This window comes from Phacochoerus africanus, chromosome 10, assembly GCF_016906955.1.
Source record: "Phacochoerus africanus isolate WHEZ1 chromosome 10, ROS_Pafr_v1, whole genome shotgun sequence".
Taxonomy (NCBI): Eukaryota; Metazoa; Chordata; class Mammalia; order Artiodactyla; family Suidae; genus Phacochoerus; species Phacochoerus africanus.
Window position 1 is genome coordinate 75,261,589 of NC_062553.1, and position 17,930 is coordinate 75,279,518.

Below are 17,930 nucleotides of genomic sequence, written 5' to 3' on the forward strand. Positions count from 1 at the left end.
TTCCTGGTGGGTTCACGGCCAGGATGATAACAGAGTGGGCTTTCGCCACCCACACGTTAACCCCTCCTCTGAGCAGTGGGACCACTAAGCGAGCCGAGCGACTTGGGCCTGGGGGCACCCCCAGGCCAAACCATCTTCCGGAAGCAGAGAAATAGAGAAGCCTTGAACGGAGCCTACTGATGGCCCTTAAGTGGCCAGGAGGAAATAAAATGCTCCCATCTTCCATTTGAAAGAAACGTGGCGGCTCGCTCTTGGTCGGGGCGGGGGCAGGGGGAGGGGTTGAAAGGACAGAGACGAGCTTCCCCAAGTGGAAACTCGGGGCGCTTAGAGAAAATGAGGCCCGCTGCACGCACCTTCCCCCTGCTGGCAACCTAGTCCCGGTTTACAGCTGTGAACTTACTCTTTGGGGTCCTCCGGGGCCCTAGATGCCCCAACTCCGTGAGAGCAGAGAGCCTATTTGCTGGTGTCTTACACCCGCCGGTCTGTGTAAGGTGAAGGAACCGCCACTGCCAAGGCTTCGTGGGTGTCTAGGCATTCCCGCCCCTCCCCAGGCTGCCCACCTGGCGCACTTTCTGCCAGTCCCTGGTGCCCGGCACCAGCCTTTCCACACGGTGTCCTGAGGGCACACGCTGCGTTTCTCCCGAGCGCCCGCGGCAAGGGCCAGCGTATGTTAGGGCCCGTGATGCCTTCGAGCCTTGAGTCCTTCCGTTCACTTCGGAAGTGAGGCAGGTCTCTTCTCCCAAACCGGAAAATGGTGCACAGTGGTGTGTGACCGATAAAACCCTGTAGAGGCGTTTCCACAATGGCAAAATTTTCTAGATTCACCCCAAAATAATATCCCCAACGATTTACAGAGATTTCATTGTTCATGTCACAGTTTGGCTCCTCCGACTCTACTTACATAAATTCTGATTTTTGAAAGGGCAGGCGGGAGCACACCCACACCGTACGGGATGGGCCAGGCTGGGCACTGTGGCTGGGGATTCATGGGGGCGGCCAACCTCACCCAGGCGGCCTCGAGCGGGCACAAAGAGCCGGCCGGCTGCTGGCTCGCGGCTCCCAGGAACGCAGTTCCGCCCCGCAGCCCCCAGGCCCGAGCAGAAACTTCAGGCTGGGGTCAAACAAACCCTGGCCCGGGCCTCGTGGGGGCGGAGCGCGTTCTGTCCGGGACCTGGCGACGAGGCCGCTCATCGCATCCCCCTCCACCGCGCGCAGCCCGCGCCCCGCCCGCTCACTGTTGGGGCAAAGCTGCCAGGCTTGTCTATTTGTTTGGTGGTTGTTTACGGCAGCCCTCGAGAGCGCTTGGCAGCATCTGGGGAGGGGGCGGCGGGGGTCGGTGGGGGCGCAGCCAGAATTTCCTTCCAGGGAGGGCGTGAGGGGCATTCTCAACGGAAAACAAGACCCGGAGAGCAGTGACCAACCCTCCTCGGATTACTCTCCGCTGGCTCCTCCCCGGCTCCCCCCCCCCCCACCTCCAGATTTGCATAAAAAAAGGCCAAGAAAACTCTGGCTGGGCCCCAGCCGCCGCTCACTCTGCTCCCCCGGGTCAGAGGCCCCCGGAGCTGCCGTGCGGAGCCGAGCGCAGAGCCCCTCGCCCGCGCAATCCTCCCCGCGCCTGGCATCCCGGCTCTCCTGCAGTCCCGCCGCTCTCCTCCCGGCCCCGGAGCCTCACCGAGCGCAGAGAGCGGGCCCGGGAGAAGCTCGGGCCCCGGCCGCCTCGTGCTTCTCCTGCTCGGCTCGGCTCCCTCCGCCCCCCGGGGGTCGCGCGCCCACGATGCCGCAGGGCCCCGGCTCGCTGCTGCTGCTCGTCCTCGCCTCGCACTGCTGCTTGGGTTCGGCGCGCGGGCTCTTCTTCGGCCAGCCCGACTTCTCCTACAAGCGCAGCAACTGCAAGCCCATCCCGGCCAACCTGCAGCTTTGCCACGGCATAGAGTACCAGAACATGCGGCTGCCCAACCTGCTGGGCCACGAGACCATGAAGGAGGTGCTGGAGCAGGCGGGTGCCTGGATCCCTCTGGTCATGAAGCAGTGCCACCCGGACACCAAGAAGTTCCTGTGCTCGCTCTTCGCCCCTGTCTGCCTCGATGACCTGGACGAAACCATCCAGCCGTGCCATTCGCTCTGCGTGCAGGTGAAGGACCGCTGCGCTCCGGTTATGTCCGCGTTCGGCTTCCCCTGGCCCGACATGCTGGAGTGCGACCGTTTCCCCCAGGACAACGACCTCTGCATCCCCCTCGCTAGCAGCGACCACCTCCTGCCGGCCACGGAGGAAGGTAAGCCCTCCTCTTTTTTACTCTCGCTTTTCCCACCGCGGCCTTCCGGGAGATGTTCTTTCGGCCCCCAGCCCACATCCCGGTGCTTCCATGCCAGCTCCGGGCGCGGCAGACGCCCTCCTTGACCTGGTGTGTCATCGCGACAAATTTTAGATACCACTAACCCCCAGCACACACCCAAGACTCTCATCCCCTTCCCTAGTTATACCAGTTCTTTCTTAGGGACAGTTAAAAAGTGGGATTGAGGGGGTGATGAGCTGAAAATGGTCTTTCCTTTGTAGGTGTATATACAATTATTTTTAAAGATGCCGCGGGGGCGGCAATTGAGAGTGTCCTGCGTGGAGGAGGACACCCTGGCCAGAGCACCTTGGCCCCAGCCTGCCGCAGCAAGTTCTCACACTGGGCAGGATTCGAAGCACAGGAATTTTCCCTCCAGGCACGGACAGCCAAAATGCGCTAGCAGAGAGTCTTTTAAGGAACTCTCCGTTTTTTGCCTATTTAGGCTTTGAAAATAAAAAGCAGCAGGACTGGCTCTTGTGTGTTGCAGATGGAGCCTTGGTTGTCACTGTTCAGGTGTCCAAGACAGAGGACACAAAGGGAATCTGCAGGAGTCATTTTTCTATCAATAATCAGCCTTTATCTTAGGAGTGGTTTTAATTAGCTGGAAAAAAATCGTACAAAAGAGTTTCCCAAGTTTTTTAGAAAACCGAGGGGGAGTTCCTGCGCAAAAACCATCAAAGCAATGAAAACCTCATGGGCTCTTGATAGTCTTCCTAAAAGGAAAACATATACAATGTGCCTGAGCTGATTTGGGTCCCCCTAGGATGGAAAAGGGGCTCCTAGATCCTTTTCAGGTCTCCAGCAGCATCTCCCTTTCAATCCTTAATTGTTTTCCTACAGCCATCATTAGTTAAAGAAAATGCAAAGTTGCTTAGCAATCTTTCCTGGCAGGCACCGTGAGTTTGCAATCATCTTATTGGTTAGATTTATAATTTATTGCAAATGTTTGGCATATTTCAAACATTTGTCCAACATATACCACAGACCAACCAATACAGGTTAGTAACATTTTATATACATTCCTAGACTCCTAATTGGAAAAGTTGCATTTTGTTTGAGAGAGGGGAGTTAAGGGCAGTTTTATGTGTGTTGCTTTTGTTTTTATTTTTCACCATCCCCACTAACATTATATCCTCCATTTCTCCAAAAAGCCCTTTCTCCCTTCAAAACAAAAGTGTACATTCTTCAAAATCTGCTCTGCGCGTTTTCTAATTTGATAAATAATTTCTATCACTGAGTCACATGGGCTTTTGTTCCTGTGAAAATTCAATCTCAGAGTAATGAAAGTTTAATTCTGCCTGCATTTAAAAGACAACATCAGTACATTTATAAATGAATGGAGAATATGCATATTTTCTTTTTTCCCTTTCCCAAGAAATCAGACTCTTTGAGAGGAGGCAGTCTTGATTAGGCCAGGACACATTCCTAGGTTTGGTCAGACCCCAGAGACAGTTTGTTTCGACTTTCACTGGCTTCAGGAAAAGCCTTGGGTTTTTGGTTTGTTGGGGGTTTGTTGTTGTTGTCTCGTTTGTTTGTTTTCGAGAGTTTGACACAGGCAGGGAGAGAGAGGCAAGAAGAAGCGGCACCAGAGGTGAAGGTAACAACGAAAGAAAAGCTGTTCAAGGCAAGCACAAACTGGGCGGGAAGCACAAGGTGCTACAGAACCCATTGGAACAGGCCGTGTAGCCCATAGCGAGGTGTGCATCCAAGAGGCAGAGAGCAGAAGAGAGCCTTGGAATGTTAGCCACCTCTCTTGCGGTCCATGCTTGAAAATATCTTGAACAGAACTTCCCGCCCCCACCCCCTCCTCGGAGAAAATGAGCCTGGCTGCAGAGCCTGGCAGCAGCCAGGCTGCCCTGGTGGCCTGCAGCTGACAAAGAAGATCTTCTGGCCATCGTTTGTGGCTGCCAGTTTTCCAAAAACCCTCAAGGGTCTTTTAGTGCTTTCTCCTCAGAGAGGCTTCGGGACCAGCTCTTTCAAGACTGAGTTTGTCCCAGGAGTGGGAGGAAAAGCTAAGCTAAAAGCTGTCTGTTACCTGTAGCTGCACCCACGCTCCCCGGCGTACCCGTAGCTGGCATAAGCCATCATATGTGACATACAACACTTGGGCATTTTTTTGCCCGTCAAAAAAAATGGGAGGCATGGGAGACTTTCCTAGGAATGAGTGAGCCTTCTTTTATAAAGAAGCTGGGGTCTTCCAGGACCATTGCCACACCTGCCTGGATAAGCCCCTGTGAATTGCACATAAACGCCACCTGCTGTTCCCTTTTAAGCGAACTTACTAATGTTTTCACCTTTCTAGCTCCAAAGGTATGTGAAGCCTGCAAAAACAAAAACGAGGATGACAACGACATAATGGAAACTCTTTGTAAAAATGATTTTGGTAAGTCATCCACCACCAAGAATGAAATGCTTCACCTTCAAAAGTTTTATTCACTGGTACAGCTTAAAGACACACTTCATTAAGATGTTACTAGATAAAGATTGGGTAACACAGCTTATCTTTCCTAAAATCATCTGACTTGTGTTTTCTGGTTTCCTCTCTGCCTGGCTACCCCATATTGAGTTGTATATTTTTTAGGTGAGATCCATTGTTCTCTTATGCAATAATCACATAATGAGAATTGTTCAAATTACGCATTTTCATTGGCACATTTTTCATTTCACTTTGGCTTTTTCTTGCCAACAAGCATAATCCTGAGCCATTTTCTCTTTTAGTCACTTAGCACATGTCCTAGGAATGGAAACATGTAAGTATGGGCCCCAGCAAAACAGATTCAAGGCATTAAATTGACCGAAAGTAATACATATACTCAAATGCCAAATAGAAATATTTTTACTTAATTAGCAACCCATGATGCTTTGCTTCCCTGTGTTCCACCATCAGTGAATATATCTAAGGTTAATAATTGGATGGGGAGAGTTCCCTTCAATTTAAAAAGAAGAAAAAGTAAAGCTAGGGATTTACTTTGGTAAGAGGTACCGTAATGACATGGTGCTTGGGGCCTGTAAATAATATGTCGTGTATTTGCTCAAGTTCCAGTGGCATAGAAGTCGCTCCCCTTAAGAGAGAACTTTGAGAGCAAAGAGGGTTGGAGAGTCCACCCAGAGCTGCTCCAGCAACACCTTACCTGTGTCCTCTGGCCTTGGGCAGGGGGCAGGGGAGCCAGGGAGACACAGGCTCAGCACTCAGTTGCTCAGCTCAGAGGTGGAGGTGGCTGGGAATTTCATCCAGACTCTTGAGACATGCTTGTTTTCCTCCCATTCCAAGAGCAGGCACTTCTGGGTGTGTTTGAGAGGTTGGTGCCCTTCGAAAGTATTTATTCAGGCAGAAGCATGAACTTACTGGTAAACCGATGTGGTCCCAGGTCCAGCAAACAATAGCAGACGCTAATAGATCTCTCCTAACATGTCTACACGCTCAGCCAAGTCCTGGAGACGGAGGGCCATCACGCCAGCTCCCACTGTTGAAGTCACTGCCTGCCCACTCTCTCCCGACACCTGAGAAGTGGCCAGATTCCAGAAATGCCAGAAGCAACCCAATCACTGTTCCTTACAGCCCCAGATCTCCGGGAAGTGTCCTGGGTTTAACCTCACAGCTTTAGGAGAAGAAGGAAGGGATGACTCTTAAGTTCTGGCCAGTCCTGCGCCTCAGGGAAAGCCACAGATGGATGACAGGGTCTCATGTCCATGTTCAGATACCACCAACTCTCCAAATAGGAGGGGCTGGGAATGTTGCAGCATCCATCCGAGCTTTACCCGAAGCACCGTTCTTAGCTTCCATGCTACAGCATTGGGTTAACAGCAGGATTTAAGCAATATAATTTTAGTAGAACCTATAGAAAAAAAAATGGATACAAAATATCTGTTCTTCTGGCAGCTCATGGCCTTTGCTCTAGAGTTAACAGAGCTCTCTCTCCTGACTTCCATGAAAAAGTTAGTGGGACTCCAAAAGAGCTGAAATTAGGGTACACACACACACACACACACACACACACGTGTGCTTTGTGGCTTACCTTATAGAAGACCTCCTTCCTAAGGATGCTGTATCAAGACCTGGGCCAGAAAAATGTGTGTGTGTGTGCGTGTGTGTCCATCCTAGTGTTCTCTTTCCTTAGAGGAGAAGGACTTTCTTTTGTTTGTTTTTTTGTCTTTTTAGGGCCGCTGCCATGGCATATGGAAATTCCCAGGCTAGGGGTCCAATCAGAGCGGTAGCCGGCGGCATACACCACAGCCACAGCAACGCCAGATCTAAGCCGCGTCTGTGACCTACACCACAGTCAAGGCAACGCTGGATCATTAACCCACTGAGCGAGGCCGGGAATGGAACCCATGTCCTCTTGGATGCTAGTTGGGTTCGTTAACCGCTGAGCCACAATGGCAGCTCCCAAGAAGGACTTTCAAAACAACATGAGAAGGAGTTCAGACTCGGCTCGGATCTGGTGTTGCTGTGGCTGTGGTGTAGGCCGGCAGCTGCAGCTCAGATTCGGCCCCTAGCCTGGGAACCTCCATATGCTACAGGCGTGGCCCTAAAAAGAACACAAAAACACAAAAACAACAACATGGAAGTCATCACAATTGAAGTTATCACACATGTAGATACCTCACAAGTTTTATTTCCTATTTCTCCACATTCGTTTGATCCCGAAGGGGATGATAAACCTAAATCGTGGAAGATGCACCTTTTAGTGGTTTGTATGATGCATCATACGGTGGTTCTCCACGCTGCCTTTGTACTTCGGGGAGTCGTGAAAGGGTGGAGGAAACAAAAAGGAAAGTCTGATGTATTTAACTTGAACCATCCATGAAAGCATGACACTCTGCCCACTGCACGTCTGGAGTTCAGGGAAGATGGTAGAGACTCCTTAGCTCAGTGGAGAAGCTACCGGTGAAGAAAGCACAGCCCACAGCTGCCTGCCTCTATAGGCAATCAGTTGCTGGAACAGAGCGTAACATCACCTCTGCCTCCGACCACATCTGGCATCCCCTTCACATCTTCCAAGGCAGGAAAAGCTATCTGGGAGCTTTGATTCCCTATATTTGGTCCCAGCTGAAAACCCAGGGAGGAAATGTCCAAAGTTTTCCCATAGTTCAACTCGTACAAACTTGATGTTTTCCTAGCCAGAGAAAGAGGCGTAATAAATATCTTGCCCCTGGTTCAAAGTGATGGTTTTTTCTGATGTTTGGAGCTCGAGCTTGTCGACTTTGACCGATGCTCTGTGCTGTAGATGAGGCTCCCGGGTACCAGTGCTATCACTTTCCCCACTCTCTTCCCCACTCCCACCCCTTAGGCAGAGGCCATGGGAAGAAGATGACATTGCCAGGGGTCAAGCCCCAGCCTTCTTCATTTACCTGGTTGAGCCTCAGTCCCTTCCTGGTTGACTGGAAAAGCCCTGCTTAGTCAAAGGCCCTTTCTGAGAGAGAAAGGGATCCCCAGAGCTGTGATCCACCCCAAACCCTCTTCCTCTATTACTGATTTAAACAAGGCATTAAACACCATCAAAGTCAGGAAGTCACACCTGCATGTCATCTATGGAACGACTGTTCACGTCATCAAGGGTCTTGGGACGCATGACTTATTTTGGTTGGATGTGTTAATGAGCCAAGCAGGACAAGACATTTGATATTAAGCGTAAGAAACAACGGGGGTGTTACAGAAGGGCGATCGGAGACCCGAGTTCTGAGAGCTAGACTCAGCCAGGGCACAGCCTAATGGGGTGACCTCACGTCAGTCAGTGAACGTCTCTAGATTTCCGATTCTTGGTGTACGTACCAAGAAGAGATTTTTAACTGGGTCATCCCTTCCAGCTTTAAAACTCTATCCTTTCCCTGCCTTCATGGAGTCTTGAAATTTAACTCCAGCATGTATGTTTGCAGGTTTTCTTTCCCAAAGCATACTGTCCATGATGATAAAATGTGTCTTTTATAGTAAACCACTTACTTTTGGTCTTAGCATTCTAATGAGTCTACATATCCATTCTGGAAACAGCACATATATGATCTATAAACGCCTTGGCCTTGGACAGGCATATGAGGATGAGGTCTGCAGAAAAACACTTTTACAGCTAAACATGTTGTGCTCTTAAAAAGAGTCTTGGCTATTTTTCTGCCAGTTACTTTACCAAATCAAATGCAGCTGTAAGATCAATTTTCCTGCCCCGTAGTCTGTTCTTTAGAAAACAATGATTGTGTGATATAATTTCCTTACAGGTTTGTCCAAAAACCTCTCCGATGTAATAAATTGAGTTTAAAGTTTACGCCCACAGAAGGATCAGGTTTCACCTAAGAGTCAGGCCCTTCTTTTCATGCTGAAGTTTCCAGGAGGGGAAGTCATTTGTTGAGGAAAGCACAAGTCACAGGCAGCATACATACAAACACGAGGGCAAGGCAGAAAAGTCACCGGCGTCCTGCAAAAGAGAGTTCTGAGAGGATGGCTGATGCAGAGCAAGGTGCCTGTTAGAAATGGATCCACCTGCTGTGCTCAGCTCCCAACCCCCTCCCTGCAGCCCCTGAGGGTCCCATTAGCCCTGGGGAGCGTTTCTCCCCTCCCTCAAGCCAAGTCACACAAATAGGCAGGGGGAAGTGTTGCCCTCGTGATAACTCTCTGGTCTTCTGTCCCCTCTGGTCTTGGCAGCACTGAAAATAAAAGTGAAAGAGATTACCTACATCAACAGAGACACCAAAATCATCCTGGAGACCAAGAGCAAGACCATTTACAAGCTGAACGGCGTGTCCGAGCGGGACCTGAAGAAGTCAGTGCTGTGGCTCAAAGACAGCCTGCAGTGCACCTGCGAGGAGATGAACGATATCAATGCGCCCTATCTGGTCATGGGACAGAAGCTGGGCGGGGAGCTGGTGATCACCTCGGTGAAGCGGTGGCAGAAGGGGCAGAGAGAGTTCAAGCGCATCTCTCGTAGCATCCGCAAGCTGCAGTGCTAGTCCTGGTGCCCCGCCTGCTCCTGGGGCCAGCTCGGGGCTTAGCGACCCCCCTTCCACGTCCGCTCTGGGATCCAAGCACAGTCCCTTGCAGCCCCGGCCCCAGCCCTGAGCAGCTTCTCTGGCCTTTTGCACGTTTGCACCCCCATCCCCACCCCCACCCCCCCAGCATTTCCTGAGCTATAAGGCCCTAGGAGGCCTCAGGAATGGATAGCTGTTTTCACGTAAAGGAAAAACCCACCCAAGTCTCGTAGAACTCTTCCAACTAATAAAGCCATGGCTATGTGTATGGAGTTTTAAAACAGCTCACTTCAACGCTAATTTTGAATAGGTGCAAGAGTGACTTGGGTGTGATGTTTGGGGTTGTTTGGTTTGGGTCAAACAATTTTCACGTTCTGCTGAGCTTGCCGTTATGTGCAAAAGAGCTTCACTTTTCAGCGTGGCCCAAACTTTGGTGGGTGTAAAACCCGGTTGAGATAAAGCTGGCTGTTATCTCAACGATCTGGCTCAGCTCCAGCCTGACACTCAGCGCCTAAGTCATCTTACCTCCCTGATGGGAACTTAACAGCTGTAGCATGTCTTGCATTTTGCGTTTCCAGGTAGAGTCCTTCCATTTATAAAAACCACAGTAACCACCGTAGCATGAGTTCTTCAGATACAGGGCAAAGCAGACCAACTTTGTGATTGACCTGAGTACTTTAAGCTTTGTTTAAAACATGTTTTACTTACTTTTGCCACTTAAACCATTGTAGCTTACCTGTAATATACATAGTAGTTGACCCAGAAAAGTTGTAAAAATATTGCTTTAACCAACACTGTAAATATTTCAGATAAACATTATATTCTTGTATATAAACTTGACCTCCTGTTTTACCAACTCCTTGTCTTCTGTCTTGTCTTAGTGGGAGGAACCTGGAAGGGAGCGGTTGGTACAAGAGCAGTCATTTTCTTTCTCCTGCAGCCCACCAGCCTTCCTGTAGTGTGATGTGTCTGTTCCCGAAGTGACTCAGAGAATGTCACCCCACTGCGCCACCCACCATGCAGCTCGTCTCACATCTCACACAGATTTTACCCCTGGGAACCTGCAGGGAAGCAGAGATCTGCAGGTTCTACAAGGGGCTCAGCAGCCTGGTGGCAGCTCTGCGGCCACACCCATCTAAACCCAAGCTTCGTGACCTTGACCGTGGTGCTTTTCATTTCTGCAGACTTTTATCCTGAAAGCGCTAACCTTCAGATAAACAGAGCCATGATTTTGAAAAGTAGCCACAGGAAGGCAGGGAGGGAATGGTGGAAAAACAGCGTTCAGAGGAGAAGGGCATCCGTCCATAAAACGTCCATCCAAATGCTTCACTCTTTCCTTTGAGGAGCCTCCAGGGAAATTCTGTTAGACCCTTGAGGCTCAGAGGCGTTAGGCAGCATGGCTAATAGGAGGCAGAACCAGAGCTGAAAGTCAGCCTTTCAGACGACAAATTCTGTCTTCTGTTCAATCCAGGATGGATTATAGAAGCATGATGGCCCTCATCTAGTCAACAAATACTGACTGGGCATCGGCTACATGCCTGGCCCTGTTTTAAGTGCTGGGGACACATAACACTAATCCTTGTTCTCATGGATCTTATGCAAGAGAGTGAAAGAAAATCAACAAATAACCACCATTACAATTATACATTACAACTTGTAAATTACATGAAGTATAAGGACAGGGAACACATGGGATCAAGAGTGTCCCCATCAAATCTGAAATTTTTAGCGGTGTTCCAGGGAAGCCTTTGATGGCATTTTGTTGATCAAGCTTAAAAGTTTCCTGACCATTCAGCCATGATCTCCCGACTGTACTTCAAGCTTTTCTGGCACCAAAAGTCAATAGAGCCCACTGCCTACCTGAGCAGCATAATCTGGGCAGTCCTGTTCATTGCCTTCTGCATTGCCACTTGACTCTGCTTCTCATCTGATGCCACAAACTCATGAGCCAACCCTCTTCCTATAAGGCATCCATGGACCAAAAGAGGGACACTCATGGACTAAGGTCATTACTCACTTGGAACATTTGGAACAGGAAAATGGCACCCTGGAAAAGGCGAAAGAGAGACAGAGAGAGAGAAAGAGAGAAGATAAAAGAAAAAAGAAACAGTAGACCAAGGATTTAGGAATTAGTGGAAATAGGTACAATGCATTCAGAACTAGAGGAAAGAAACAATTTGCAAGAAACCGACTTATCGGAATGCTCCCTTTCCAATCAAAATGAAAGCCACTCTCCCGCAGTAAAGGATGCAAAATGTCCAGCTCTGGGGAGCTAGTTAATGCCAGACACACCTTCTTCAGTCACATTTTGAGGAAGGAGCAGAGGCATCGGTCCAATGTCTGTCTCCTGCTTTATATGCCTGTCCATGGACTTTCCAATCCCCACACACCTTTGTTCCCACCTTTGATGAGGCTATGAGCCAACAAGACATGTTTGAGCAAAGCAAGTTCATTTTTCTTTTTTTCTTTTTTTTTTTTTTTGTCTTTTTGCCATTTCTAGGGCCGCTCCCATGGCATTTGGCAGTTCCCAGGCTAGGGGTCAAATCAGAGCTGTAGCTGCCAGCCTACACCACAGCCACAGCAATGTGGGATCCGAGCCGCATCTGCAACCTATACCACAGCTCAGAGCAATGCCAGATCCTAACCCACTGAGCAAGGCCAGGGATCGAACCCGTAACTTCATGGTTCCTAGTCGGATTCGTTAACCACTGAGCCTCGACAGGAACTCCCCGTTTTTCATTTTTTTATTGTTTTCTTTTGCATGAAGATTCAAACATATATATATATATAAGTATATACATACACACTACATATACGGCTCATTCATTTTTGAAATAATCATGATTGTATTCTTAATTATTTTTTCAACTATCAGATTTCTTCTGTAGACAGAGGAAAATATGAATGTTCATCCATTTTTGGAAAAAGAAAGCAAGGAATCAGAAGATACTAGATTTCTGAGTTTCCTAAAATGATTCATGACCTGTTAATAAAACTGCTAAAGGGAGTTCCCATTGTGGCTCAGTGGGTTAAGAACCTGTCACTGTCTCTCTGAGGATACAGGTGCCATCCCTAACCTCGCCCAGTGGGTTAAGGATCTGGCATTGCCACCAGCTGTGGCATAGGCCTCAGCAGCTCCAATTCACCCCTGGCCCAGAACTTCCATATGCCGCAGGCACAGCCGTAAAAAGAAAAAACAAAAAGATAACTGTTAAAACTGCCCAAATTGGAGATCAGCCTAAATGGAAATATTTAAGGATATAAAAACTACATACCTACTACACGGGTAATTTTTCCTCTCTTTCCTAAATAATGAGAAATGAGTTTTTTTACAAGAACATAGTTATAAGACTTCTGGGGCAACATTTCATAAGTGCTCAAAAGTTCTGTCTACATTCACTGAAACTCAGAGGGCGAAAAAGGATCCATTTTATCTAACAGTCTTCTTTAGTCTCTCATCAGATGATAATTTTATTTTTTTTAACTTTTAAGTCTTTACTCTCAGGTTTTCAATATTCTTGATGCAGGGAGGAGTCACCTTGAAAAGGAAGTCTAGGAGTTCGGTCGTGGCTCAGCAGTTCATGAACCCGACTAGCATTTATGAGGACACAGGTTTAATCCCTGGCCTCGCTCAGTGGGTTAAGGATCTGGCATTGCCGTGAGCTGTGGTGTAGGCTGACAGCTGAAGCTCTGATTCAACTCCTAGCCTGGGAACTTCCATACGCCACAGGTGTGGCCCTTAAAAAAAAAAAAAAAAAAAGGCAAAACACAAAAAAGAAAGAAAAGAAAAGCAAGTCCAGGCCTATGTATCTCTTGTGCAGATCCTGCACCTACATTATGAAACAATTCGGGTTTTGCCTATGAAAGTTTTTGCACAAATACAAATTAATTCACTAACTTAGCAAAATTTTTTTTTTGTTTTTTATTGTTTGTTTGGTTGGTTGGTTTTTAGGGCCATACTCGCAGCATATGGAGGTTTCCGGGCTAGAGGCTGAATCAGAGCTACAGCTGCCAGCCTAGACCACAGCCACAGCCACAGCCACAGCCACAGCCACAGCCAGATCCGAGCCACGTCTGCGACCTACACCATAGCTCATGGCAACGCCAGATCATTGACCCGCTGAGCAAGACCAGAGACCGAACCTGCATCCTCATGGATCCTATTCACGTTCTTTAACTACTAAGCCACCAAGGGAACTCCAGCAAAGATTTTTTTAAGCACCAACTGTCGCCACTGATTTATTCATTCAGTGAAAGGTATCACGTGCCTAAACACTTGCCAGGCATTGTTTTAGAAGGTGGATCCACAGTGATCTTGCCCTCCTTTGGCTTCTATTCTAGAGTTAGAATTTGTGTCGAGCACTGGAGATAGAATTTCCAACAGGAGCTCATAATCCAGCAAGGGAGAGAGGCATGCAAATAAATAATTCCAGCATGCCATCTTAAGAGGGATAGTGTAAAGGGGAGTGGATTAACTCAGGTAGGAGACGGAGTGTTTGGTTTGGGTAGAGTTTTAGAATCAGGGTAAAAAGATGCTTGAAAGGAAAGAACTTGCATTGAGTTATTCCAGGATACCTTCTACAAGGACAGAGCCTTAGAAATGAAGTATTTAGGGAGTTCCCGTGGTGGCGCAGTGGAAATGAATCCGACTAGGAACCATGAGGTTTCGGTTCAGTCCCTGGTCTTACTCAGTGGGTTAAGGATCCAGCGTTCCTGTGAGTTGTGGTGTAGGTCGCAGACTAGGCTCAGATCCTGTGTTGCTGAGGCTGTGGTGTAGGCCTGCAGCTGTAGCTCCTATTTGACACCTAGCCTGGGAACTTCCATATGCCATGGGTGCAGCCCTAAAAAGACAGAAAGAAAGAAAGAAAGAAAGAAAGAAAGAAAGAAAGAAAGAAAGAAAGAAATTAATTTATTTTATCATCAGTTTTACATATTGACCAATCAACACTGTGCAACTCTCAAGCTGAAGGTATTGTTCTAGACACCATGAAAAAAAAAAAAAAAACAAAACCTAACATAAGATCCATTGCCTTTAAAATCAACAAAATCCTTTAATTCTCAAATTAAAAACAAATGAATTGAGGAAGTCCCATGTAGCTCAGTGGAAATGAACCCAACTAGTATCCATGAGGACTCGAGTTCAATCCCTGGCCTCCTTCAGTGGGTTAAAGATCTGGCATTGCCGTGAGCCATGGTGTAGATTACAGATGCAGCTCGGATCCCAAGTTGTTGTGGCTGTGGTACAGGCCAGCAGTTGCAGCTCCAATTCAACCCCTAGCCTGGGAACTTTCATATGCTTTATGAAACTTTAGGGTGCAGCCCTAAAACTTTATGAACTTTAGGGTGTGACCCTAAAAAAAGACCAAAAAAAAAAGCGAGTTGATATTTAGCCCAGAAATAAACAGTACTTCAACATAATAAACAAAATATTTATAAAGCAGTTCATAATTGTCCAAAGAGTAATGCAAATAAGCAGACACTAAAAAAAGTTCCATTGATAAAGATAGCAGTTAATGGGAGTTCTGGTCGTGACTCAGTGGTTAACAATCCGACTAGGAACCATGAGGTTGTGGGTTCGATCCCTGGCCTTGCTCAGTGGGTTGAGGATCTGGCGTTGCCGTGAGCTGTGGTGTAGGTCGAGGACTGCAGCTTGGATCCTGCGTTGCTATGGGTCTGGTGTAGGCCGGTGGCTACAGCTCTGATTAGACCCCTAGCCTGGGAACCTCCACATGCCAAGGGTTCAGCCCTGGAAAAGGCAAAAAAGACCAAAAAAAAAAAAAAGAAAGAAAAGAAAAAAAAAGATAGCAGTTAATGCAGATAGTGTTAGAAGAATAAACCAATCCAAATTGAACTTTCACAAGTCGTTCAAGCACAGAGTAGTAAAAATCATTAATTTAACAACCCAGATATTTGGTTATGCTAGGAAATGTGCAAAGTATGAGACTTTGTGTCATTAACTGGCTCCCCAGGAGAAACACTTAAAAACCTGTGCACTTACTCAGGCGTACCCATGTTTTCTTGTGCACCCACGCATGAAGATATTCTGGTAGAATATCTTCTAAAACTATATCACCTAAGCGATGTCAAAACAAACCACTTAGCAGACCAGAGACTTCAGTCCAAGCGTAAAGACTTTGTTGTAGCTTTTGAAATTCAAAGAGACCGAGGCAAGACAATAGCTTCTACAAGCCTGAGACCACTCATCTATAAATAATTAAGAATCATTATGTTATGCTTAAGCTCAATACATTCTCATCTCCTTCCATGTTCTATTTTATTTTATTTTTTATTTATTTATTTATTTGTCTTTTTGCCATTTCTTGGGCTGCTCCCACGGCATATGGAGGTTCCCAGGCTAGGGGTCGAATCGGAGCTGTAGCCACCAACCTACTCCAGAGCCACAGCAACGCAGGATCCGAGCCACGTCTGCAACCTACACCACAGCTCATGGCAACACCAGATCCTTAACCCACTAAGCAAGGCCAGGGATCAAACCCGCAACCTCATGGTTCCTAGTCGGTTTCATTAACCACTGAGCTACGATGGGAACTCCCCATCCTCTCTTTTAAAGTGTGATTCTTGGAGCTTTTCTCTGTGTGAAGGGGCATTCAGAGCAGAAGGGAGTACCAGCCTGCAGCCTGTGCTGGCCCTACACCCACACACCCCTCTAGTGATGAGCAACCCTCCATGCTCTTCAAGTTCTTGAGCACACTGGTTTGCCTGGGTAGTATGGCCGATCAGAGCCATAGCACCTAAGGCAAAACGAGAGGGAAAAAAAATGGACTCCTAAGTACTATCGACTCCTCCCTTCTTCCCCAAAGATTTCTCCATCCCTATAAGAGGACTTGGGTGCCTCCATGGTGCCCTCTGATGGCACCAGGCTTCCACTGCAGCAGAGTGCTGAGAGTAGATTCCACACTGAACACCCAGGTGATGTCCTAGGTGCTGAGGTCTCAGCAATGACCAACACACAATGTCTACTCTCAAGAAGGTCACAGTCTAATGTGACACGCACACATGTGGGGTCAATGGGCACGAAGACCACTGCTCCAGACCTTCCTGAACACGGTCTTCCTGGGCACAATTTGGTCTGATGGGTACAGATAAATTCACATGAAAATAATACCAGGAGTCAAAATCTCTAGACCCAGAAAATGTTGCTGGAGAATTTTACCCACATTCAGCCATGGGGTGGAAGATCAAAAGCAAACAGAAGAATCGAACCATACCATAAACCAACTAGACAGACAGCTCTAGAACTTTCCATCAAACAACTGCAGGATACACATTTTGCTCAGATTGTTCTATAAGTGGCCCAACGATGGCTCCCATATGTTATGTTGCTTACTTTTTCACAAGAGGTTGGAACCATCAGCTCAAAGCCAAACTCAAATTCTTACATAGCCAATTGCTTTAAATATACCCAAAATAAGCGTATTTTTAGCCATTTAGAACCTGCCTGCTTTGCACACTCTGCAAAACTGCACCCAATATCTGAAAGTCATAGAGAAGACAAATTGTGTGGGTGTGAAGACCCCAAACCACTATTGCCCCTCTTCTGACCTGAGACCCCCGACTTTGCTGCTGAATTACACCACGGACACATCAGCCCCTCTCCCTTCTCTCTTCCCTGAGAGCTCACTTACTCTCTTCCCCTGGGGACAGTGGCCCTTGCCTCTGGAAGGTCTTCTGCTGTCAGCATCTTCGCTCTCATGCAACCCTGTCCAAATACTGCCCGGAAGCTTATTGTGAACTACAGCATCTCACTCTCTGGGCTTTCCTCGGTCAGCCCCCAAATCCTTAAAATCACCACACAGAGCCTTCTTCAGTCCATCAAAACATTTTAAAGGGCCAAAATCAGGCAAAGTATGTTTGCAAACCACAATGGAGTGGAGACATAAATAACCGAAGGAAATTTGGGAAATTCACAAATATGTGAACATTAAACACCACTCTTCTAAGTGTGTTTGAAATGAAGGTAAAAATGAAAATTCAATACACCAAAAATGAGTAAGATTCAGTCAAAGCAATGTTCAGAGGGAAATAGAAGTAAAGGCCCATATTAAAAAAGAAGGAGTTCCCATTGTGGCTCAGCAGGTTAAGAACCTGACATAGTATCCGAGAGGATGAAAGTTCGATCCCTGGATTCACTCAGTGGGTTAAAGACCAGTCTTGTTGCAAGCTGCAGCATGGCTGCAGATGCGGCTCAGATCCAGCATTGCTGTGGCTGTGACGTAGGCTTCAGCTGCATCTCCGATTCAATGCCTAACCTAGGAACTTCCATTTGTCACAAGTGTGCCCCCCCAAAAAAAGATTTCAAATCAACAACCTAATCTTCCTCCCTAAAAAACAAAGATCTACAAATAACAAATGCTGGAGAGGGTGTAGAGAAAAGGGAACACTCCTACACTGCTGGTGGGAATGTAAATTGGTACAACCAGTATGGGAAACAGTATGGAGGTACATCAGACAACTAAACATAGAACTACCACATGATCCAGCATATGGGCATATATCTTGACAAAACTACAATTCAAGAAGATACTGCTCCCCTATGTTCATTGCAGCACTATTCACAATAGCCAAGACATGGAAACAACCTACATGTCCATTGACAGATGAGTGGATTAAGAAGGTGTG

At 47.5% G+C, this 17,930-nt stretch overlaps 1 protein-coding gene across 1 annotated transcript; it reads left to right on the forward strand.

Moving 5' to 3' along the window:
- The first annotated feature begins 1,497 nt into the window (after positions 1-1,497).
- Positions 1,498-10,146, forward strand: SFRP2 (secreted frizzled related protein 2). The gene is made up of 3 exons (XM_047799045.1): positions 1,498-2,273; positions 4,636-4,716; positions 8,968-10,146. Exons 1-3 carry the CDS (start codon positions 1,775-1,777, stop codon positions 9,270-9,272), a joined length of 885 nt encoding a protein of 294 aa, XP_047655001.1. The 5' UTR covers positions 1,498-1,774; the 3' UTR covers positions 9,273-10,146.
- Positions 10,147-17,930: the final 7,784 nt, after the last annotated feature.